This window comes from Anastrepha obliqua, chromosome 3, assembly GCF_027943255.1.
Source record: "Anastrepha obliqua isolate idAnaObli1 chromosome 3, idAnaObli1_1.0, whole genome shotgun sequence".
NCBI lineage: Eukaryota > Metazoa > Arthropoda > Insecta > Diptera > Tephritidae > Anastrepha > Anastrepha obliqua.
This window is the reverse complement of record NC_072894.1, coordinates 17,275,847-17,302,312: the sequence shown is the minus strand read 5'-3', so window position 1 is coordinate 17,302,312 and position 26,466 is coordinate 17,275,847. Positions and strand designations below refer to the sequence as shown.

The following is a 26,466-nucleotide window of genomic DNA, read 5'->3' as shown; positions in this document are numbered from 1 at the left end:
ATCGCGGAAAAAGAGAGCGTAAGTGTTGGCAACAGCAAAGTTAGATATTTTTTATGTTTCAAACTGACAAAATGTTCAGACTAAAATTTGAAAGCCAATTGCAGCACAAATGAATATCTCTGCCATAAATATGAGGGTGCTTCACATAGCTTCAATATTTTGTCAATAATATTAGGAGTGCTTTGTGTTATTCATAGCGAAGTTATTGTTGATAGCGTTATTGTTGATTGAAGTACATGTTGTTGTTTGTGGCGTTGTTAGAGATGGTGCTGTACTCCGTTTCAAATATAAAACAATGTTAGCAAAATTGCTTTCGCTTGAATTCGATATTACTCTTCGTTATTTTGCCCAGTATTCGTTGTACGGAATGTTGTTTGCTTACTTTTGTGTTTGTGTTCGAATTGCGGAGTACTAACAGGCGAACAATAGGATTGGAGCATATGCCGGGTAGGGTAGGATTTCCCATTTCAGTGTTTCCAGGTAGGTTTTAACGGGTTTGGCAACGTGAGGCCGAGCGCTGCCATGCTGTAGAATCACTTTTTCATGTCTCTCCGCGTATTGCGGCCGTTTCTCGCGCAGTGCTCGGCTCAAACGCATCGATTGAAGTCGATGGTTTCACTTGGTTTTAACAGGCGCCGTAGCCGAATGGGTTTGTGCGTGATTACCATTCGGAATTCACAGAGAGAACGTTGGTTCGAATCTCGGTGAAACCAAAATTAATAAAAACATTTTTCTAATAGCGGTCGCCCCTCGGCAGGCAATGGGAAACCTCCGAGTGTATTTCTGCCATGAAAAAGCTCCTCATAAAAATATTTGCCGTTCGGAGTCGGCTTGAAACTGTAGGTCCCTCCATTTGTGGAACAACATCAAGACGCACACCAAAAATAGGACGAGGAGCTCGGCCAAACACCCAAAAAGTGTGTATGTGCCAATTATATAGTATATATATGTAATAAATAACACCAACTTGGTACCACCAAATACATAGCATAACCTTCGCAGCGTGAATATTCGCCCGAGGCGATGACGTAGAATGACCGGGCAGTCCCCATGACTTTATTTTCTTTGGATAGCTGTAATAAATCCATTTTTCATCACCCGTCACGATGCGATGAAGAAAATCCTTCCTTTTTTGCCGCTGGAGCAATTGTTCGCAGACGAAAAAACGACGTCAAACATCTCTTGGTTTTAACTCATAAGGAACCCAAGTCCCATGTTTATGAATCATTCCCAAATCATGCAATCGCTTGAAAATGGATTGGCGGGTAACTTCTAATACTGAAGCAAGCTCTTCTTGCGTTTGACATGGATCCTCATTGAGCAATGCCTCCAATTCAGCGTCTTCGAAGGTTGTTGGCTTTCCTTCAAGCGGACGGTCGTCAACATTAAAATCACCGTCTGTGACGCCACGGAACCAATCTCGGCAAGTTGTTTCACTTAAAGCAGCATCTCCATAAACTTTTTGTAGCTCTCTATGCGCTTCAGCCGCCGTTTTTTTTCGAATGAAAAAGGAAAATCAACACTTCCCGCAAATGACGATTATTCGGCACAAAATCAGACATTTTCACAAAACCAAAAAAGTATAGGATACCAAAACAAAATCACTAATGTGTCGAAGCAGTTTTCTTATCATATGTCTAAGCTTGGTTTATGACGTTATGTTAGAATCGACTAGCACACACTGCTGGCGGCATCTATTGACAAACAGCGGGAACTTAGTTGCGCACCTAATAATATTCCACTCATCTACATGTTTTTTTTTTTTTTAATTTTAATGGGTAAGAATTATGTTTAAGACTATTTTCTCTAAACTTAAATAATTAATAATGAAATATTTGCTCCAAATCGCACAGCATTTAACTTCTTCCTTTCCCAAAATTTTCACAGTTTATTTATCTACAAATATTTTAGTTTATCAGAAATATTTCTACTAATTAATTTACTTGTTTACGAATTTCATTTCAATCCTTAATAACTTTGAGAGCATATTTTAAATGTACAAAAATTTCATTATATTCTTCTTCAGCTTCTATGCCAAATAATTTGAAAAAACAATATCGCCTTCTGCATGCGCAACTACAACATAAATACAAACATGAAATTTTTCTGATGAAGGGATTAAAATCAAATTTTCGTAGACAGTAAAATCTCGTGATGGATGAGTTTCCAGTGGTTGAAGTGCCAGCAGATAAAATTCTAGATGAAGAAGAATTCGGTAAGATAAATAACTATGTGTATATATGTATGTATGTATGTATGTATGTATGTATGTACATACAAAAACAAAAAAAAGTACGAATGCAATTTTTAACAATGCATAGCTTATTCACTGTTAATTTTGTTAATTAAACTGAGAATTTGGAACTCTCTCATTTCTCTCTTCATTTTTCGTTCAAATATAGAGCAACTCTATACGGCGTCGACAGAAATCATAGTTATCCTCTCCATTTTCTACGGCGTTATAAGCTTCTTTGCAGTTATTGGAAATACGCTGGTTATTTGGGTGGTGGTGACGACGCGTAACATGCGTACCGTTACAAATATGTATATTGCCAATTTGGCATTTGCTGATGTCGTCATCGGATTATTTTGTATACCATTTCAGGTGATTCAATTCAACTACTAATTTAACATACAATTTATTATGTGTTTCTAGGAAAGTTTTCAATGGCACAGAGCTCATTGTCGTTCTGATGAAATGTACAGGGTGGGCCAAATAAGACCTAGCAGTATGCGCAGTTGCTCCATCTTGTTGAAACCACAAATTAGGATACTGCTCCGCCATTGGCCGCAAAAAGTTTTAAATCAATGTTCTCTAAAAAGCTCGTTAAATCGATTCCGGCGTTTCATCCTCATTTTCGAAGAAATATGGACCGATAACTCTATAACTCTAGTGGCCATAACACCGCATCAAACAGTACATTTAGATGGGTGCAACTGATGTTGGTGTGTTGCCCTTGGGTTTTCAAAGCCCCACAATCCACAGTTTTGTTTGTTGACATAACCATTTAAATGGAAATGCGCTGCATCCGACATCAAAACATTATTAAAAAAATCAATTTGTGTGGCTAATTAGGTGAAGAGGTTATACGCAGTTATGAAGCAAATAAAAGACGGGTTGTCAAGGATTTATCCTGAAGAAACTTCAGAATATTTTAATTTGAAAATTTTTGGCGGTTATAAAAGCATCCTTCAAGAACGTAACAAAATTTTTTATTTATGAAAATGTTGATTATAGAGCGCGCGGCAGGCGATTTCTGGAACCTCCTTTAAAAAAAGACGATTTACGGTGTACATCGTAACTCAGGATTGGATTATCTGAAATCAAAGAAACCAAACAAATTTTGTTAATATATTAGATTATCTAGTAATTAATCGTTCGGCTAATCAAAATAGTGAATTTTCACAAAATGGCAGCTTTTAAGAGAAATGATTATAAAATGGAAAATAAGTATCAGATTTACAAAAGGAACGATTAATTACTAGAAAATGTATCTTTAAAGATTGAATTAAAACGGTTGACCGATCAAACAAGCCGTTTTCGAGATATCGTGTACACCGACTTGAAAAATGCCGTTTTGAAAAAAACACGTTTAAAGTTTCAATACCTACCTTAAAACGTGCCGAGGCATCTCTACATATTTAGGTATAACTCCGAAAGTATTGCTTAGATCTACTTCAAATTTCGTGCGTATACTTTTGAATATATGTACATTACAAAAATGGAATAAAAAAATCGGTTTTTTTGAAAGTCATAACTGCGTATAACCCCTGAAACGAATAGCGTATTGTAGTCGTTGTTGGTGGTGCCATAATAAATGTCCAACAATTCAATTATAACCTACAAAAAGAGAAAAATAAATAAAAAAAAAGTTGTTTATGCTTAACATTAGTAGGCCTTATTTGGCCCACCCTGTACTTATCTACCGACAAAACAAAAATTACTCACATATACAGTGAACCAAAAATAAACTGATGCACTTGTTGGTTCTCACTTCAATCCTTTGAAACTTGAGACCGGTTCAATCAATTTTTAGCAGACAAAAGCAAATATAAAACATTCATTTGAGTCTTTTATTGTAAAGAACGGAAATAATATAATATTTAAATTATTTGGAAGTTTTCCAGTAAACAAAATAATGACTTAATTTCACAACTCGAACATAAAGTGGGACAGTAACTGGAAATATGGAAATAAAGAAAAGTTGAAGGAACTAATATTTTGTGAAGAATCGCTTTCTCAGCGATAGACGAAGACACTAAGTACTACTACGCTAGAGGACAGATGGCTACGGTATACTTAACAGCAGTCAATGCCATGTTAATTGTAGCATACTGGCTTACTGAGAAAAAGTGGCGGGGTAGTCGTTCCAATACTGTTTTAGTGACAGTCAAGCTGCAGTGAGAGTCCTTGCAAACCAACGCTGCTCTTCGAAATTGGTCAGTGAAGTTAGTCATATTTGGGTGCCTGGACACTAGCCTGAACAAATGAAAGCTCTGCAAGCACACCATTGGACGCTGAATCCTTCCTACGGGTCAATTCTGCATCGGTTCAACTATGAATTGACGACTTCATGAGGTCAATCCATAGAAGATATTAGTCTGAGTTGGGGTCCTGCAGTGTAACTAAGTGTTTTGTGCAAGAACTAAACAGGAAATTAGCAACCTTTCTCCTAAAACTTAGCAGAAAGGACCTGAGAGTAGTGGTAGGTGTAAACAAAGGGCACAACGCCTGTGGTCAACATATGGCTACCATGGGAATCATTGATGACCCAATATCGCTGTCTTGTCGTAAAAATGCGGGCGCTGCAGAGCATTTTCTCTGTAGCTGTCCGGCGTTCTCTAGAAGCAGAATTAGGCTGTTGTGGTGCGCTGTCTTGAGCATGCATAAAGTTCATACACATCCTCTTCTGGATCTCTTAAAATTCATGAATGAATCTAAAAGAATCTCAGAAGAGTGACCTCCAACCAATTTGCCCGTCCTACCCTACATGAGATATCTATCCTATCTCTCTATTCCTTCCACTGTAATCTATCGGGGTGTAGTACAATGGTATTGCTGACTGAGTGCTTGGACATGTCCAACCCCCAAAAATCTTATCTAATCTAACCCCTTTGCTATTTGCTAATTACTACTTGTAGACGTCATTCCATGTAGTCTACCAGAGCTTTGGTGACATCTCTGGAAATATTTTCCCATATCTTTTCAATGACTGATTTGAGGGAATTTTTTCCACTAATCTGCTGCTTGCGCAGTTGTCTTTCAATGTGGGCCTACAAGCACTCAATGGAATTGAGATGCTGAGCTCAAAGGAGGGTGAGGCAATACCTTTTTTACATTGCAAGGCAAACATTCTCTACCAATCAGCGCAGTATACTTTGGAACTTTGCTTGGAACTGTAATTCTTCAACAGTTTTGGGAATATGTTCCTTAAATATGTCTAGATAACCCATTTTAATCATAGTGCCTTCAATAAAACAAAACGAGCCCCCTCCATTTGCCGTCATTGCTCCACCAATACTTACATGGCCACCACGATATTTCATCATTAGTCTCATTTTGGCATTGAGAACAAAGATGTTTCTAGCAACAAAAAACATTAAATTGCTGGAGCAGCGGATTGAACACAAAAGTATTTGCAAACCCATTACTTCGCCTGTTGAATGGCGTTTTAAATATATGAACGACTCCTTTATTGATGAGAAGATAGTAAATGTATCATAACTGCATAGGCCGACAAAAATTGTAAACCGAAAAGCAGGCTACACTTATCCGGAGATCTTTGATGTACTGAAACCGAATGCGAACTGAGAATAACCGTAGCACGCCAGGGTTTGGGATATTCTGCTTAGTAGTGCAAAAAATTCGAGTTTGAGGTTATGTAGTGTAATGAGGCATTTTCTTAAGATAATAAACGTATCCCAAAACACAACTCTTCCACATCTAAACCCATTTCGATACGTAAAATATCGAAATTTGTTCTTAAAACATCGCATACAGCATTTACGGCGTTGCATCTGCCGGCGGCCGATTCAGATGGCTTACACGAGCATTCTTGAAAAAGTCGAAAACCTTGTAAAGGATGATCAATTTAGAAGTATCAGGTAGGTTAGTTTAGGTTGTCATGGTTGCCCAGAAATTGGGCCCACTTGTACGAAAGAAGTTTGGTTCATACTTTGTGATACCATTGTAAGGGAGAAAAAAGAGGTGAAGTAAAACGGTAGGACGAAAAGGAGAGGAGTGAGGGGGTTGAGCATTTGTGGACTATGAACGGTGACTACCTTACACGTTCGTGTACTTGCCCAGCGCTCGCTGAGTTGGTGCAAAGTCCATCCTTCCAGGAGTAGAGCGAGTGCTGTCAAGGATATCCAGATTCTCTCCTTTTGCGGGCACACTACCTCACGGGTCCCTTGTCTGCCCACCTCGTCGGGTACGTTGTTTCTTCTAGCAATGTCACTATGACCAGGCACCCAGATTATCCTTATGTCGAAGAATTCTGATGCAATCCAAAGTGAGACCAGGCATTCCATGACCGGACGATCCACTTGGCCATCGGAGTAAATATTTACCTCAGAGGTGTCCGACTTTAAATTGAAATATTGTTACTTATTATTTTTGTAAAGATAATCCTTTTCAAATTTCGGCCGCAACTGCACCGTAATTCGGCCATCGGCAAACACCAAATTTAGTGAAGTTGGTTTGCAATGCGACAATCGAAGCTGGTTTATTCACAAAGCATTTAAGCTTTACATACTCCAACAAATAGAAATTCAAAGGTGGGATATCACACGATCTTGATGGACAATCCACTGGTCCGAGACTAGATATAAATTGCGCACCGATACGACGATGAAGTAAGTCCATTAAATCCATTGTTTCACGGGTTGTATGGCAACTAGCGCTGTCTTATTGGAGCTAACTGTTGTGCAGATTGTAAGCTTCACTTTCCGGCATGGAAAAGTCGTTTATTATGGTGCGATAGCGTTTTCCATTAACTGTTCCATTGGACCCAACCTCGTCTTTGAAAAAATATGCGCCGATAATTCCTCCAGTCCATAGGCCGCACCAAAGTGTTGTTTTCAATGGCTGTTCTTGAATGGCTTCGGGTTGTTCTTCAGCCCAAATTTGGCAATTTTGCTTATTGACGTAGCCATTAAGCCAAAAATAAGCCTCATCGCTGAACAAAATGCGAATCTTCGACGAGATTTTCAAGAGCCCAACGGCTGAAATTATAACACTATGGAAGATCGGCCGGTTTCAAAACTGAAACTATCTATATTTTGTATGCCTCCAAAACAAGATCTTTGCGTAAAATCGGCCAAGTAATGCCATAAGGTAGGCCAAGTTGTTGAGATTGGCGCCGAATCGATTCTTCCTGGTCTTCGGTAAAAATCTCATTTACAGCCGCCATATTCTCTGCACTTCGAGCTGTTCGTGGTCTAATCGGTCGAGTATCATGCAATAGTGTAAAATTATTCTCAATTTTGCGATGGTTTGCGGAATAGTGCGTTTGGTGCGACGGTTATGTAAACCACAAGTTGGCCTGAGCGCGCGATCAACACTTTGCACAAAGCGTCGATTCTCGTAATGAAATCATACGATGTGTAAACGTTTTGAAATGTAAGTGTTTCTGTGATGAAATATTAATGAATACAAAAAAAAAATAATGTACTTAGTTTGACAGTAATCACGCGAGATCTGTCAAGCAACCTTAAGTACCTCCAATCTGGTCACCTGTTACAAGAAGATGCTCAATTGAAGAGAAAGATTCGAGTAGCTATCATTTACAACTGCTTTGAGTATAGTTTTGGTATGTCTAAGGATAGCACAAGTCAGATGCCGAGCACACTCGCATTATTTTAGTAACAATAATGCGTCGTGCTTTCTCAATCTCGAAAGTAAGGCCGGATATAAATTTATGAGCCCGAGTCGAAATAAGAACTGATGTCATATCCCAAAGAAACGGAAACGGTAAGGGATCAAGAAAGGGATCAAGGTTTAACAATCCGTTGAGAAGTTGATGGCTACTACTTTTCGCACGTCAGTAGGTGGGCTGATTTTTGTTAGTTCGAAGAAATCAAAAATTTAGGTATGACTAGGATTCGAAATGTCTACTACCAAATACTTAGCAGTGATTAGTGGTCCAGAGTACAAAATACAATTTGTAAAATTGTTTCGTAACAAAGCCTCGATTGTAAAGGGTTTCCCAATAACAGATGTTATTTTGAATAGCCCACTATTTCGGTAGATGTCACTTTTGAAGCTCTCATTTTTTGATATTTGACAAGTGGAAACTACGCTATTACTAAAAACGGAACCATACACGCTTAAGCAACGCACTCAAATTATTAAAATTCACTATAAAAATGGTGCAAATTTGGCAGAGACGCTTCGTAAAACTCGAACATTTGTGGGTCATCGTGAAGCACCTTGTCGTACTGCAATACAGAAATTGGTAAAAAAATGTGAGCTGTTGGGACAAGTTAGTGATGTGAAAAATAAAACTCCTGCACGTCGCTCAAGAACAGCCGAAAATATTGCTGTTGTAGCCGAAAGTGTCGAAGAAAACCCAGGTTTGTCCATTCCTCATCGTTCTCTGGAATTAGGCATTCCTCAAACGTCATTACACCGTATTTTGCATAAAGATTTGGGTCTTAAGGCTTATAAAGTCCAGTTAACACAAGAACTCAAGCCGGCCGATCATCAACAACGTCGTTTCTTTGTCGATTGGGTCGTTGAAATGCATGAAAATGATCCGGAATTCTATCGAAAAATCATCTTGAGTGATGAGGCCCATTTCCACCTCGGTGGCTTCGTCAACGAGCAAACTTGTCGGATCTGGGGCTCAGGAAATCCAAGAGTTATTGTTGAAAAGCCTCTCTATCCTCAACCTGTGACTGTTTGGTGCGGTTTATGGTCCGGCGGAGTCATTGGACCTTACTTTTTCGAAAATGAAGCTGGAACAACAGTTAGGGTGAATGGATTGCGCTATCGAGAGATGATTAACGATTTTTTATGGCCGGAATTGGATGGTATTGATCTGGACAACGTTTATTTTCAACAAGACGGCGCTACGTGTCACACAAGCAACGAAACCATTGATCTTTTACGGAAATAACACGTCTTATTGGAAAACCCTTTATTTTATAAAAATGCCCATAGATATTAACTCATGCCTCATTGAACTTACACGTTTTTTTTACTTATACTCTTGCACGCAAAATTTAGCAGTCTGATATATTTTTAATTTAAAATCCATTTTTTTTATTGTGTCACAGTTTCAAGCGGCCTTACTGCAACGCTGGAATCTGCCATGGTTTATGTGTGGCTTTTGCCCCTTCGTGCAGGCGTTAACCGTAAATGTGTCTGTTTTCACGCTCACGGCCATCGCAATTGATAGGCATCGTGCGATTATTAATCCACTCAGGTAATTATGAAGTGAATAGATCAATGTAATATTATTATTATTATAAGACGCACTGCGACCAAAATAGATCTATTGTGCAAAGTTTGGTCAGGTACATTATTACCTATTTGAAGATTACTTAAAAGTTCTTTAGCACTTTCTGGGGTTTATTGTTCTGAAATTTATATGAATGCACGGCAATACCGCCAAGGTGGTGTAGACTTTTTCCACCTTTTTTTTAAGGAAGCTAAAATCAAAGTGTCAGAAACATCATCAAATGTGCCGTCGCACCAGTGGTATGCGGGGCACGCTGCCACTAACACTATAACAATCCTCCTTCACGGCTGAATTACACCCAGGGACCATGGTTACATTTCATCAAGGTGGAGCAGCGTTTATGTCTATTCACACAACAACTACTTCCGTCTAGGTTCCTCTCGCGTGGGCATATGGAGGTTATACGCTATCGATGGTATTCATTGCTTCCACTTCATAAGTAGTGCTGCAGCAAATGGAATATCGGAAAAAATTTCCTAAGTATTACCGACATGTCGTAGTCTGATACCGTCGTGAGCATTTGGCTCAGGCGTCTGTGATTTGTCGTGAGCTCGGGGCAGTCCATCTCCAGTCGAAAGCTGTTGTTAATTTCTTCGTAGCATGTTGCGTTGACGCTCTGTGCGTTGAAGGCACAGCGCTATCGTTGTTGCAAAATCTTGCATTGCATTACAGCATGTATTTGATTCGACCATCTTGGTTATTAGATGCTCCGGGCCCAGCTGGTCACCGAAAAGTACTTCAAGCGTTAAGCGCTCCTCTCTGAGGCGATCACAGTAGAAGAATATGTGTTCCGCACTTTCAATCGCGTAGTTGCAGTTTGCGGAGAACGAGGAGTCCTTCAGATCCAGCCGTTGGAAGTAATTAAAAAAAAATATATCAAGGAGCACTCAATATTTACGTGAGATAGTTGTCAACGTCTCTGCGTTTCCTGATCACCCATGGGCTAATATTTGAGATAGCCTATGAGTCTAGCGTCCGTTTTTTTGAAGAATCCCATCTGCTTTGCCATACTTCGATCGAATGCAGTAGCCTTGCTGCTTTTTCTTGTAATGACGGCTCGATTCCTTTGCCTGAATATCAGCTGGTAGTTTGCCTGCGAGTCAGCCGGGAAATCCAATGTAGAATATTTCTTGCCAACAAGTGCTTTTTTGGACTAAGTAGGCAGCTGAGCAGTAAAGTCCTGTCTCGACGAACAAAACTAACACTTTACAAGGCTCTCATCATCCCCGTCCTAACGTATGGCGCAGAAGTTTGGACGATGACAACATCCGATAAAGCGACGCTTGGAGTGTTTGAGAGAAAGATTCTACGTAAGATTTTTGGACCTTCGCACGTTGCCAACGGCGAATATCGCAGACGATGGAACGATGAGCTGTATGAGCTTTACGACTACATAGACAGAGCGCAGCGAATAAAGATCCAGCGGCTACGTTGGCTGGGTCATGTCGTCCGAATGGATACAAACGCTCCGGCTTTGAAAGTATTCGATGCGGTGCCAGCTGGTGGTAGGAGAGGAAGAGGAAGGCCTCCTCTGCGTTGGAAAGATCAGGTGGAGAAGGATTTGGCTTCACTTGGTGTGAACGACCGGCGCGCTTTGTTAAACTCGGCCAAAATCGCGTAAGCGGTTATCGCGCCAATTAAGAAGAAAAAGAAGAAGTTTTCCTGCGATAAGACCTATTACATATCTTGAGACCGAAGTACGTGTGCTCTTTCTGGCCACGTTGGAATTGGAGGCGTTCGAGGGATATTCTGAGGATGTCAAAATCTCAGCTCTCAAATTTCGTGCGCGTCCTCACGGAGCACTATCCGTAAGGTATACATGCCGAGAGACTCGCAATTACTTTGAGTCCTTTTTGCGTCAGCTGTATGGAGGATGATGTGGAATCAATTGAGCACCTCAGCGGGGCAGCTAGCCGCTCTTTCGGGACTAAGATTTAAGCATCTTAGTTCTGACTTCTTTCCTACGCCTGCTGATACAGCATGCCTTGATATCAAAAATCTGATGAACTTCATCAACAGCATAAAGCGGCTAGATTAGGCTAGGTTAAATGGCTGCCCTTGCGAGGGTCACCTTTTTTTGTCCATTGTGATACCATACTGGGAGAGGGGAAGGGGGAAAAAGAGAGGTGGGAGGTACCAGACAGGTGGGAAAAAACGAAGAAAAGGCTTGGATTAGAACATAACGACCCTCAGTGAAGATTTACGCTTGTATTAGCCGCTTCAAGCTACTGATGAATTTGACCGCAAACCGCAAATTATTCAACGTTCGTAATCCATAAATACTCAGCCCCCTCCTTTCGTCCTATCGGTTTCCTTCCCCCTTTTCCCCTTGCAATGGTATCACAAAGGATGAATTAAACTCTTCGTTCAAGTGGGCCCACTTTCCGCTCTGTCCTACCATCTTCTAATTTTGACCCATCAGTAAATCGGAATAGGAGATTATTTCTCCAGGCCGTACGTTCGTTAATAAAAACTTGAAATTTCCTGAAGAGAATGGGCTTGGGTGACAGTGTATCAACCCTTTGAAGAATAGGATTATGTCGAAAATGCTTAGAGACCTTTAATGGGGTTCAGTCACCAAGTTTATCCAAAAAGCTCTGCACAGGCAAAGAATCTTCTTGTGACTTTTGCAGTAACTTTCTCAAGATAAGAGTGAGCGTTTTATTACGATTGAGGCCAATATAATTCGCTTCTTGAGTTGAAGAGTTCATTTATTTAGGACAGGGCGTTTGAGGTGGATGTTCTTTTTCCTAGTGAACGGCACTAGCGATGTTTTCAATGGGTTAATAGAGAGCCCTTTCTCGGTGCACCATTTGTTCATTATGCTAAGGGCTTATTGCATGTGCTCAAAAAGCATTTCCTCATTTCAGCCGCCTATGTACACTATCAGGTCATCAGCATAACTTTGAGTGTGGAAAGTGGATTCATCAATTTGTAGAGAAGTTCAATTATTACTAATGTCCACAAACGAGGAGCAACTCTTGTGGCCATTATAGAATTTGTTGTTCCCCTAAGTTCTGCACTGATGGTTCCAGATTTTAACGTCGATACAATGCATCTTATGATGAATTGGGGCTTACTTTTTAGATAGGGTATGGTTGATTGCCTCGTAGGATATACGGTCGTAAGCACCTGATATGTCAATAAAAGCGCAAAGTGCGACTTGCTTAGACTCAATAGCGTTTTCAATAATAGTTACAAGACTGTCCATTGCAGTCTCAGTAGGTTTTTAGTGGGAGTCTAACTGAGCTGTTCTCCTTTATGTGGAATTTGAAAAAAAGAGCCAAGAAGCACCGAGAGAATTTTAACTCCTAAAACACTTAGGCTAAAAAACCCATTGTATTCAAAGCTCTGGAAAGTAAAAGAGTAGATAGTCAAGGAGGAGATGAGAAAAGTGACAGAGAGAAAGAGATAGGCTAGAATCGAGACAGAGACAGTAGCTATCTCTGAGACTTTGCCAGATACTTTGGCCAAAAAATGTCTCAACGAGCTGTATCCGTATCACTCAAGAGCGTTATAAATAGTAGTAATCGAGGAAAACGAGGTAAAATTGGGACCTCCATTCAAAGGATTGCTCGACAACAGATGGCAAGGAGTCAAGAGGCGTGGCGAAGATCGTTGGATCGAAGTCCATGTCTTCTCTATTGTCCAATGCCGGACAGGAGCCGTACCAATTCCCATTGGGTTTCAGCCCGCAGAAAACATCAAATGGTGGTAGACTAACCATACCATCCAATGACGGCATAGAACCGTGTACGGTGGAAGAAACTTGTCGAGAACTTGCTCCCGAGAGGAGTGAACAAGGAAACAAGCTAGGTTTCCGAAAAATCCACAGTATCCGCTGACGTAGCCGAATGGGTTGGCGCGTGATTACCATTCGGAATTCACAGAGAGATCGTTGGCTCGAAGCTCGGTAAAACAAAAAAATTAAGAAAAACATTTTTCTTATAGCGGTCGCCCTTCGGCAAGTAATGGCAAATCTCCAATACACTCTGCCATGAAAATGCTCCTGATAAAAATATCTGCCGTTCGAAGTCGGCTTGAATCTGTAGGTCCCTTCATTTGTGGTGCCTCCATCAAGACGCACACCACAAATAGGAGGAAGAGTTCGGTCAAACACCCAAAAAGGGTGTACGCGCCAATTATATATACAGGGTGGGCTATATAGCGTTTGCTTTTTGAACCACCTATTTTTTTGAGAATGGTAACACAAATGACATGTCAAATGTGTTCATAATTTACTAAAAGGTTTGACATTTACGAAATGGGACGCTATATGCTTGAACAAAATTGGGATATATTGAAAACCTATTTCCAAAGAGGGGAGTCTTCTTCTTCTTATTCTCATGACGCTCCTTTTCACATCGGTGGCTACGTCAATAAGCAAAATTGTCGAACGAAAAATCCCACTTTGACCCATTTAGAGTGCTCCAATCGAGTCCAAATGTATGACCGACCCCCACTAACTTTGGACGGTCGATCCACCCATGTCAGTGGCACACCCCTTGGAACTCCCCTGGGGTTCCCCATACAATCATTTCAAAATATCACCATTTTTGGCCTTTACATGAGAAAAGAAACTAAAAAGTTCGACCCAAATTGGGGGACATCAGAACTCGTTTTAGAGGTATGGTTCCTTCGACAAAGCTTCTTATTTTGATCCCTAGAATATGATTTTCACAGAGCAATGGGCGATTTTTTTGCCTCCCCACAAAAGACACTAAAAGTTCGACCCAAATTGGGGGACATCAGAATTCGTTTTAGAGGTATGGTTCCTTCGACAAAGTTTCTTAGTTTGATCCCTAAAATATGATTTTCACAGAGCAATGGGCGATTTTTTTGCCTCCCCACAAAAGACACTAAAAGTTCGACCCAAATTGGGGGACATCAGATTTCGTTTTAGAGGTATGGTTCCTTCGACAAAGTTTCTTATTTTGATCCCTAAAATACGATTTTCACAGAGCGATGGGCGATTTTTTTGCCTCCCCACAAAAGACACTAAAAGTTCAACCCAAATTGGGGGACATCAGAATTCGTTTTAGAGGTATGGTTCCTTCGGCAAAGTTTCTTATTTTGATCCCTAAAATACGATTTTCACAGAGCAGTGGGCGATTTTTTTCCCTCCCCACAAAAGACACTAAAAGTTCGACCCAAATTGGGGGACATCAGATTTCGTTTTAGAGATATGGTTCCTTCGGCAAAGTTTCTTATTTTGATCCCTAAAATACGATTTTCACAGAGCAATGGGCGATTTTTTTGCCTCCCCACAAAAGACACTAAAAGTTCGACCCAAATTGGGGGACATCAGATTTCGTTTTAGAGATATGGTTCCTTCGGCAAAGTTTCTTATTTTGATCCCTAAAATACGATTTTCACAGAGCAATGGGCGATTTTTTTGCCTCCCCACAAAAGACACTAAAAGTTCGACCCAAATTGGGGGACATCAGATTTCGTTTTAGAGGTATGGTTCCTTCGACAAAGTTTCTTATTTTGATCCCTAAAATATGATTTTCACAGAGCAATGGGCGATTTTTTTGCCTCCCCACAAAAGACACTAAAAGTTCGACCCAAATTGGGGGACATCAGATTTCGTTTTAGAGGTATGGTTCCTTCGACAAAGTTTCTTATTTTGATCCCTAAAATACGATTTTCACAGAGCGATGGGCGATTTTTTTGCCTCCCCACAAAAGACACTAAAAGTTCAACCCAAATTGGGGGACATCAGAATTCGTTTTAGAGGTATGGTTCCTTCGGCAAAGTTTCTTATTTTGATCCCTAAAATACGATTTTCACAGAGCAATGGGCGATTTTTTTGCCTCCCCACAAAAGACACTAAAAGTTCGACCCAAATTGGGGGACATCAGATTTCGTTTTAGAGATATGGTTCCTTCGGCAAAGTTTCTTATTTTGATCCCTAAAATACGATTTTCACAGAGCAATGGGCGATTTTTTTGCCTCATCACAAATCAACCCGGCCTAATGTGTACATATTCGCTAACTCTGTGTATTTTACAGTTCTGTTTTCCTTACTTGCTAAATTAAATTACATTGGTTTAATAAAATTACTGATTCTGCTTTAATAAAAAATTGTCTATTCTCTGGAAATTTTATGGATTGCGATACGTGCCGGAAATTAATATTTGGTTACTTCTTTTGTCAATTTTATTTAAAAATTCCTCGAATTTATCTGGTGCATTGGAATTACATTGAAATCAATGTAACTGTTTGTATATATATGTATATATATGTAACTAGCGCGTGAAAACATTTTTTCGAGAGTAAACACGAAAAAAAGAATATCAGTAAAGGATTCCAAACAAAATGATTGTATTATATTTAGCCGGAAAATCACAACCAGCGATTGTTCGTGAGCTCGAGCACCTTTAAGTAAATAAAGTTTTTGTTCATCGGACCATTACTCATTACAATGAGACTGGTAGCATCACGAAACGTCATGGAGGTGGTCATCAAAAGACTGCAACGTCACGTAAAATGGTTTAAAAAGTGAAGAAGCAACTTGAGCAAAAATATATATCTGACCACAGTATTCGCCGCATGCTGAAAAATGATCTCAAAGCCAAGCCTTACAAGATCCAAAAGGCGCATAATCTCACACCAAAGCAGCAACAAATTAGACTAGATGAGCGATGGAGTTGCTTCGCTTGGCCGCAAGCGATCAATTTCCGAATATTGTGTTTTCTGACGAGAAAATTTTGCAAAAATTGAGGAATTCGTAAACTCCCAAAACGATAGGGACCATTCATACCAGATTTTGAGGAGGCAACACCCGCCGCTGGTTTGGTTTGGGCCGCTGTAAGCGCAGATGGGCTCTCTCCAATCGTTTTCATCGAGACTGGCGTCAAGGTAATTGCGAAATATTATCGGGAAAATATTTTGGAGGTTGTTTTGAAACCGTGGGCAAGCAACCATTTCGATGGAAGACCATGAACCTTTCAACAGGACTCGAGTGAACCAATAATGACTAAAAAGCAACGTTCCGAACTTCATAACGTCCACCCAATGGGTCTCAAATTCACCAAACACAAATCCGATGGATTACTCTCTCTGGGCCATTTTGGAGAGCAAGGCCCGAACTAAACGATTCACCAGTGTCGAAGCGTTGAAAAAAGTCATTGTCCGCGAGTGGGCCAAAATACCTGTAAGTCACATTCGGGCAGTTTGCGGTTCGTTTCTGGACCGTCTCAAGGCCATAGTCAAGACAAAAGGTGATCATATCGAGTAAAATTAAATTGATTCTTAGTTTAGTATTATTTTCACACATTATTTATTTTGAATTGAATAAAAGTAATTTTCCAAACTAAATTTATGGACTTTTTAATTTGTTACACTTCGATTGCCGAACACTGTAAATGTTGTAAAAGTGCACAAAGGCTTTTTAATAGAAATCTCTGCTCTGGTCGGATACCCATAGAACATAATTTCCGCATTTTGTAGCAACATTTTACGAAGTTTTATTACTACTAGGGGTGGAAAACATTTGCCATTTGGTAAGGGCTGGTATGTTTTGCGCAATATTGCAAATTTTTTTCCTTGAGGTTTTTTCCGTTGCAGTTTATTTCCTAGCTGCCTGCACACACATCTTGTCAGAAGTTACGAACCATGGCGAAGTTTCCAGAGGAAATGAAGTGGAAGATTCTATATGCCATGAAATACAAACACATCCCCAAAATTTATGAATCAATCATTTAAGAAAATCAAAAATTACGAAAAACCATTTAAATTAATAATTATTATTTAAAAACATCTGAATTCAATTAGAAAAACAATATATATTGAAAAAGGAAACTAAAGAGTTACTCCATTAAATAAAAAAAATAAATAAAAAAATTAAACATTCCCTTTATTAAAATTATGAGGCAGTGCAGTAAATAAGTCTCAGTCTCTCATTTTCACATTATTGTACTTCTAATACATATGTATGTACATAAATTTGTGTACACATATACAAGGTGAAGTCCAAGGTAAACAAAACTGGCGTCACAAAAATGTTTTTGATGGCATCATCCTATTAATGAGTAAGTGCGTTGGAAGTTACGTCCCTAGCTGACTGTGGTGGAAACTTGGTGACATTCGGTTCAGTGGAAGCGAAGTTATTGCATCTAAAGTGTCAGTATGTTTGTGCCATCGGTACAAAAATAAGTTTCGAACAAAGAGCTAATATCAAATTTTGTTTTAAAATCGGTAAAAAGTTAACCGGAACATTTGAATTGATGAAAAAACTTTATGGCGATGATTGCCTATCTCGTGCCAGAGTTCATGAGTGGTTTTAACGTTTCAGAGATGGTTGTGAAGCCATAAATGACAATGAACATACGGGCCACCCAAAATCAGTAATGACCGAAAACTCCATCGAAATTGTTTGTAAATTTATCAAAAATTAACCGAAATCATCGTTAAAACTCATGGAATCGGAGTTGAATATCTCCATAACATCGATTTATCGCATTCGAACTGATCATTTGGGCTTACGAAATGCCTGTGCACATTTCATTCCGCACAAGTTAACTGAGGACCAAAAATTGCTCAGAATTCAGCATACGAAAGACCTCATTAAAGAGTCAAGAAAAGACGAGAACTTCTATTGCAACATTGTAACTGGTGTTGAAATGTGGTGTTCCAACATGAACCTGAAGCTAAGCGTCAAAGTGCTGAATTAAAGGCCTCAGATTAGCCACCACTAAAAAAACCGCGTTTGGGGAAGTCAGAAATCAAGTCGATGCTCATTTGTTTTTACGATTTCAAGGGAATTCTCCACAAGCAGTTCGGGCCAAACCGTTAATGTAATTCTTCTATCTCTATTTCGGCGTTTTGAAGCGTTTCTTGCATCGCATTCGTCGAATTCGCCCTGAATACCGCGAAGGAGGAAGCTGGCGCTTATTGCATGATAATGCACCATCTCATCGATCCACCCTTGTGACTGATTTTTTGACTAGAAATCGCATTTTAACCATCAATGACTTACCTGGTATTCGCCTGGTATGGCTTCCTGTGACTTCTACCTATTCGGAAGATTGCATTTGGCCACAAAAAAAAACGTTTTGTGTTCATAGAGGCCATCCAAAAGTCTTGTAGCGACATCCTCAAGGGATTCGAGATTCTGGTGAATGACTTGAAACACTCTTTCGAAAAGCTTTTAGATCGCGCAAAACAGGGTATCGAGGCCAGAGGGAACTATTTTGAATAAATAAGCCTGAAGTTATCACAACCAAGCTCCGGTCGTTTCTAGCTTAGCTGATTCTTGTTTATTTCGGACTTCACCTTGTACTTGCTTTTCGAGGAAATAGAGCACCGACTTCAAAATATCGACTTTTTCCCTTCCTATCTCGGCTTGCCAGAACTCTTTCTTCTTTTTTCATGTTTTCTACCTTACTTCTTTTTCTCATCTTATAAATATCCGCGTATAAAGTAAAGATATTTACGAGCTAAATAAATATGTAGGAGTATAAAATAAAACTAAAAGCTATCTGGTGTTAAGGCTGTGTCATCTTCTAAATCGCTGATCTCATTCACAGTTTTGCTGTCTAAGACAGCATTTGGGTAAATTGAAATTCATTCTTTGCATGTTTCGTCGAGTTCACTGGTTAAAATGAAAAATGTTTAAAACAAGAAAAAGATTGAAATTTGGGTCTGCAAGTACATTAAATGTCTACATGTCCATATAAAAAATGTATTCCCAGTTTCTTACCTGATGCATACTTACGAAATGCTCCTGGGAAACAAGTGATGCTAAGCTTGTTATTTTCCATTTTATTTGCTTTATTTTGTTTTTTTTTTTTTTTTTGTATTTAATTAAATATCGGAAAGCTCAACTGAAAAAATGTATACTTTTTTATTTTTCCCATGAAGAATTTAATTAGCTTTTCGTAAAACTTGCAATACTCGTTTTGCATTCATGCAATTTTTTTGATATTTTTCTCGCTGAGAGCGAATTCTGCGAAATTACGAACAGGTTTTTGTTTGTTGTGAAATATTTTACAAAATGAACGCTTATAGAAGCAAATTAAGGTTTTTGTCTTCCTCGCCGCCTGAGAAATAATAACAGGTTATGATGAATAAATAAATGCTTGTAAAATATTAAACTATTGTTCGAATTTATATTCAGTAAATTATCTATGTGATTTTGGAACAAAACTGCTACAATTTCGTTTATTCCACTTACTCGCGGTATTTTAGTTAAATATTTACGTTTTATCAAACAGCCGATTTTGTACAATAATAGGTCTGTTAATGTAAAAATTGTCCAATAATTTTATTTCCCAGAATTGACTCTCAAAGAAAAAAAAATATAAAAAAAGTACGGGAACGCAAAACCAGTAACGATTTGCGAGTTCAACAACCAGCTGATTAAATTGTTGGCGAGAAAAATTACAAAAAATTATATTGCCTCAGCTGTGCTACCTGCTATTAAATTAAAAAAAAAAAAAAAAAAAAAAAAAACAATAAAGCAAATAAAATGCAAATAACGAACTTTTAGCATGACATGATTTTATTTTTCCCACAATAATTTGTTCCATTTCATCGTCCCTGTCTAATGAAGAGCATTCCATTAGCTATTGTTTCAGTATTTTTATGGCAATGACAGCTTCCTTCATATTGTTCTTGCTTCTGTCTATGCATGTGTGATGAATTTTGCTACATTAAGAAACTCAAATAACTTTTTTTTAGTGTATGGAATTCATTTATTTTTTTTTTTCAAGTTGAAGGTCATTAAATTTTATTAAATGTAGCTTAACTAGTTTTAAAAATAATTTAATTTAAATGCCCCACATGCTCGTTGACACAAGTGCGGCATCTTAGTAAAAAGTTGTTCATTGCTGCTTTGAGAGTTGCGACAGGAATAGCCGCAATTGTTGCCCGAATGGATTGTTTTAGTTCATCCAAATTTGTTGGCTTTGTTTTATAAACTTCTTGTTTACATAAACCCCACAAGAAAAAGTCAGGTGCAGTAAGGTCAGGCGACCTGGGGGGCCAACGAAATTCGGAGTTTCTTGAAATCAGTTTATTGGGAAATTTTCGTCGCAAATCTGTCATAACAGTCTGGGCTATGTGAGACGTTGCCCCATCTTGTTGAAACCACACAGAGTTGAAAGGAATTCTCTTTCGGCGTAGTTCTGGATAGAAAAATTCTTTCAGCATTTTCAAATAACGGTCTCCAGTAACCGTAACAGTGTGACCATTTTCTTCAAAAAAATAAGGCCCGACAATACAGCGTGAAGAAACCGCACACCAGACTGTCACGCGAAGAGGATGCAATTCCGTCTCGTGGAGTATCTGTGGGTTAGAAGTACTCCATATTCGACAATTTTGTTTGTTCACATTGCCGTTTAAATCGAAATGGGCCTCATTAGACATGAAAAGGCAGTTTAACATGTTTTGGTCTTCTTCCACCATTTGCAGGATCTTCTGGCAAAATTCCAAGCGAATCGGAAAGTCTGCTGCATTCAGTTTGCTAACCATTTGAATTTTGTAGGGAAATAAGTCTAAATCTTTGTGCATTATTGTTTGCAAAGACTGTCGGCTGACACCAAGTTGAGCAGATAAGCTTCTTGTTGAAACCCTCGGATTGCTTTGTATAGCTGCAGCTACAGCAGCGATCGTTTCCTCCGTCCGAACTGGTGGGTTGCGACTGTTCCTTGCTCAGCAAAATTATTCACCAGTCTCATTATGGTCCATCTGCTCGGGGGATCGCCGCCAAATATCCGCCTGTACTCTCTCTGTACCAAAACTACGGACTCCAGTGCGTGATAGCGGCGGACTATCCAAATTCTTGTTTGCGTGTCCCAGTTATCCATTTTAATAAATTTTAAAGATCAATCTGCAAATTAAAATAAAATTGGAACAGATAACTTAAAAAGAAAAAGAGGTTTTCAATTTTTTTTTTGGTAGCGGCTTTCATCCTGTACTTTGATAAAAGTTAAGTTAATACGAAAAGCGATTTGAAGAGGAACACGTGCGCGTTTGACACACCGAAAGAATAGTCACAAGAGAAAATCGAAATTAAGCAAATACGTCTGCTCTGAGCGAGAACCTGCCGAGAACTGATAGTAGTAGATTATTGTAGAGAAATATACGAAAAAACGTGGTGGTGTAGGTGAATATTACCTTGTGATTTTACAAAAAAATCGTAATAACATACAATGTAGAAAATTATCTCTAGTTTAATTTTGTATAGGTACATATGTTTTTCTCATAAAATGCCTCGGAATGGAAATACAGTGCCAGCTCGCTAATCCGAAGGTGTGTAATCCGAATTATCCAGTAATCCGAATTGAATTTATGACGCATTACGTGCTCTATAGTCCGCATTCGTTGCAAGCTCGCTAAACCGAATTTTTGTTTTTTTATTTTTGAGTCTGTTTTTTTACAAAACCATGAACGGAATTTTAAAACTAACGGGACATTATTGAAATACAGAGCCCTCTATGTATGTAAGTGTGTATTTATCTTGTTGCGAATAGTTTAGTGTGGTATTAGTCTCGAAAACATCAATTTAAATAACATGGCAAAAAAACGTGCACATGAAACACTGTCATTAGCTTATAAGCTTAAAATAATAGAAGAAATAAATCGGTGACAATCAGGAAAAGTTTTAGCAAAGAAATTTGGTGTAGGAGCTTCAACAATTTGCGACATAAAAAGAAATGCTGAAAATATTAAAAGGTAAAAAACCTGTGTAAAAAATGTATTCTGTAAATATTACTGTACATATGTACATATTTATTCTTTTATAAGATTTACTAAGCATTCTTTTTCTTTTTTTTTTTTCTTTTTTTGTAAGTATTTTATTTGCAATCTATCTTAAAATAATGATATTCAGCAAATTAGGTCTTATTATCTAATAGCAGCGGTAGTATTTGCACAAATGCAAAACTACTTATAAAATTACGATATTTATTCTAATATTTGATCTTAAATGTATTAAATTTCAATTGTACTAATGAGTTGCTTATCTTAATATAGGAACTTATGTATTTTGTTTTTTATTTAGTGTTGATTAAATAATTTAATTCAGGAAAATTAGAGAAATGGCAAGTCTAAGATATGATTACGCTTCAGTCGTATTGTTTCATTACTTGAGTCTAATAAGCATATAGCATTCGTATTTAATAGGACTATGAATAAGTTCCTTGCGGTTTTACAACAGATGGCGTAACTTGATTATTATTCCATCGATCCACATTTCCAAACATTCATTGGAGAGCTACTGTCGTAAGGCACAAACGTCAGTATAAGTTTTTTATTTGAAGCGTAAACAACAATATTTTTACCACACTTGAAAATGTCGAATTTCGTGCCAAATAATGTGTTTTTGCGGGGAATTCTTCTTCATTATTTTAATATGAAGAAAAAAGCAGCCGAAAGTCATCGTATCTTGGTGGAAGTTTATGGTGAGCATGCTCTAGCTGAGCGAACGTGCCAGAAGTGGTTTGCACGCTTTAAAAGTGGTGATTTTGGCTTGGAAGACGAAGAACGCGAGGGTGCGCCGCCAAAGTTCATGGATACCGAATTGGAGGAATTGCTCGATCAAGATCCGGCTCAAACGCAAGAAGAGGTTGCAAAAACTTTGGGAGTTGATCAATCAACCATTTCCAAACGTTTAAAAGCCATGGGAATGATCCGAAAGGTAGGCCATTGGGTGCCGTATGAATTGAAGCCAAGAGACGTTGAACGCCGTTTTATGGCATGCGAACAACTGCTTCAACGGCACAAAAGAAAGGGTTTTTTGCATCGAATTGTGACTGGCGATGAAAAGTGGGTCCATTACGACAATCCAAAACGTCGGGCAACGTATGGATACCCTGGCCATGCTTCAACATCGACGTCGGCGCTGAATATTCATGGCCTGAAGGTTATGCTGTGTATCTGGTGGGACCAGCTGGGTGTTGTGTATTATGAGCTACTGAAACCGAATGAAACGATTACGGGGGATGTCTACCGACGACAATTGATGCGTTTGAGCCGAGCACTGCGAGAAAAACGGCCGCAATACGCCGATAGACACGACAAAGTTATTTTGCAACATGACAATGCTCGGCCACATGTTGCACAAGTGGTCAAAACATACTTAGAAACGCTCAAATGGGATGTCCTACCCCACCCGCCGTATAGTCCAGACCTTGCGCCATCCGATTACTATCTCTTCCGATCGATGCAACATGGCCTGGCTGACCAGCACTTCCGTAATTACGATGAAGTCAAAAAATGGATCGATTCGTGGATTGCGGCAAAACCGACCGAATTTTTCACAAAGGGAATCCGTGAATTGCCAGAAAGATGGGAAAAAGTAGTAGTAAGCGATGGACAATACTTTGAATATTAAATTTGTAACCATTTTACGTCAATAAAGTTTCAAATTTCGAAAAAAAAACCGCACGAACTTATTCATAGTCCTAAGCATTCTGATGCCAAACTTTTAAAACAGCGCAAGACACTCAAATCGGGAGAGAATGAAGAATTAGAGATTAAGTTGTATGTTTGGTTTGAAGAGAAGCGGTCACGGCATCAAACCATTTCAGCAGAAATTTCACGACAAAAAGTTAAATCACTTCATCAAAAAATGTATCCGAATCAATCATTTCACGCTAGTGACGGATGGTTGCAAAATTTTAAAAAGCGATTTTCTGTGCGAACTTTGAAAATATGCGGCGAATCCTTATCTGCTAGACCTGATCTTGTACCTGATTTTCAAAATAAGTTCTATGACATTATCGAGACTGAAAATCTGATTGAAGACCAAATTTACAATGCTGATAAGTCTGGACTCTTTTGGAAAATGTTTCCAGAAAAAACTTTAGTGCATTGTAAAGAAAAGTTTGCTCCTGGTACCAAAATGAGCAAAGAGAGAATCACCTTCTTGTGCTGTGCTAACAAATCTGGAACTCACAAGCTTAACATTGCTGTGGTTGGGAAATCAAAAAATCCACGTTCGTTTAAAAAACAACATATTGTTGAATATTACGCATCGAAAAATGCATGGATGACAACATATATTTTTACTGAATGGTTTTTTAAATCGTTTATACCACAGGTAAAAGACTATCAAATTGAAAATAATTTGACCAAAAAAGCTTTATTGTTACTGGATAATGCGAAGTGTCATGGAAAGCCGCTGGTATCAATATAAAACTATGTTTTTACCCCAAATTGTACTAGTATTATTCAACCCATGGATCAGAACGCGGTACGACTAATTAAGCTGTTTTACAAAGACAGACATTTTCAGACATTTTTTTGAAACAATTCAGTTTAAAGGACGCTTGTGAATTGCTTAAACGATCTTGGGACAGGGTGCCTAATTCTTCTATAAAGTCTTGTTGGAAGCATATTCATTCTCAGAGGTGGGCTTCAGATGATAACATCCCTCTATCATTGTTACAACAAGAGTTGCCAGAGAATGATCGTGTTGAAGAAACAGAAGAATTTCGCACAATAACCGACTTATTTCACCGCAACAATGACGTGCATATTTCTGAAGATGAAGTTCTTAGCTGGATTATGAACTCTGACAATACTTCGTGTAGTAGTTCAGAGTCAGGAACAGAAAATGTGGAACCAGAGCCTTTAATAACGAAACACGTTAAAAATCGTGAAGCTCTGCAGGGCTTAAATATTTCAATAGATTGGGCAAAGGAACGAGGTCTGCTTAATGCTAAAAGATTGCGGAACAAGGCTTTAGAAGCATGTGCACTGAAAGACAAGCAAACCTACATCACTAATTACCTACGTTAAAAAAAACGTAATATGTAAATACATACATACATATGTACATATGTATTTATAAAAATCTTTAATTTTTTCAATGTTGATTAATAAAAATAAAATAAATTTGTTTTGAAATCCTGGCTTTTGTTTTATTTTCGAATATAGTGAATTATAAGCATAATAACAGCACATCCAGTAATCCGAATATCTCGTTAATCCGAATCAGGGTCTGCAATCATTAATTCGGATTAGAGAGCTGGCACTGTATTGTAAAAAAACTGTTTTTAGGCGCCATTTCTTCAATATGGCGGCTCTATCGTCGCAGATACGAGGTGGCAAAGTTGAAATTCGAAAAGAGCATACCAAAATCTATACAAATTATCCAGTTTCAAAACTCTCGCAAAACTTTCCAGGTCAAACTACCAGATGACTGGACTATCGTCACTGACTATGATTTTTCGAAGACTGTAGATTTACCAAATGATTGCACGTAAATTGCCAATCCGGCGACGTTTTTTTGTAATTCGCTAAAAGAGGCAACCAAATTAACAAAGTTGCGCGCAATTCTGCTTTAATTTGGAAAGTAAAATATTATTATAATCTGCGCTTCACTCAAAAGTACACCCAAACAACTTGCAATCAGAGGAAGTAAGAGAAACAAGTGGAGAATTCTCTTCACAACTGTCTGGATGCCTAAGCTACACAAACACTTTGTCGCTTGTTTGACAGCTGATATGTATTCTTCATTGTCTTCCGAGCATTGCCTTGTAGCCATGGTGTGACGTGGTGTGCGTGTAATGCACAGCTTTGCATCGTAAATTAATCCTTATCTACTTTAATTGGGCAACGAATCTGTCTGAATTTCGTATTTCTCCATGCATTTCTCTTGTACAATATGCCCGCCCATTTTTAAAGCTAACGGAGACTCGACATTGCCGAAAATACTTGGCGCGAAATTTACTTTTGTTTTTAAAGATAGTTATGCTCTTATTAAGTTTAAGCAGCGCAGTTTGTATTTTGAAAGCTTACACTTTGCCAATTTAAAAACTTTGACTTTTAATTTAACAATGGGAATAAATGAAAGCTTCATACTTTCATAGGTACTTCACAAAATGGCATATGTTATACGAGCATGTATTATGTCACATATAAAATTTATACAAATAGGTCTCTTCTTTTCGCCAAGAGTTAGCAAGTGGCGAATAGGTGCAGCAACTGGTTCAAATGAACAATGCGGGAAGGGGAAATGGCGAATAGAAGAGGCCGAATATTAGGCTTG

The 26,466-nt window shown here is 38.6% G+C and overlaps 1 protein-coding gene across 1 annotated transcript in view; it reads left to right on the top strand.

The window, feature by feature from the left end:
* The first annotated feature begins 415 nt into the window (after window positions 1–415).
* Window positions 416–26,466, top strand: part of LOC129240676 (RYamide receptor-like) — a 60,266-nt gene continuing 34,215 nt past the window's right edge. Inside the window, exons 1-4 of the mRNA XM_054876609.1 lie at window positions 416–480; window positions 2,027–2,215; window positions 2,403–2,605; window positions 9,280–9,428. Coding sequence (XP_054732584.1) covers window positions 2,155–2,215; window positions 2,403–2,605; window positions 9,280–9,428 — 413 coding nt within the window. The 5' untranslated portion in view covers window positions 416–480; window positions 2,027–2,154. The remainder of the gene's footprint in view (window positions 481–2,026; window positions 2,216–2,402; window positions 2,606–9,279; window positions 9,429–26,466) is intronic.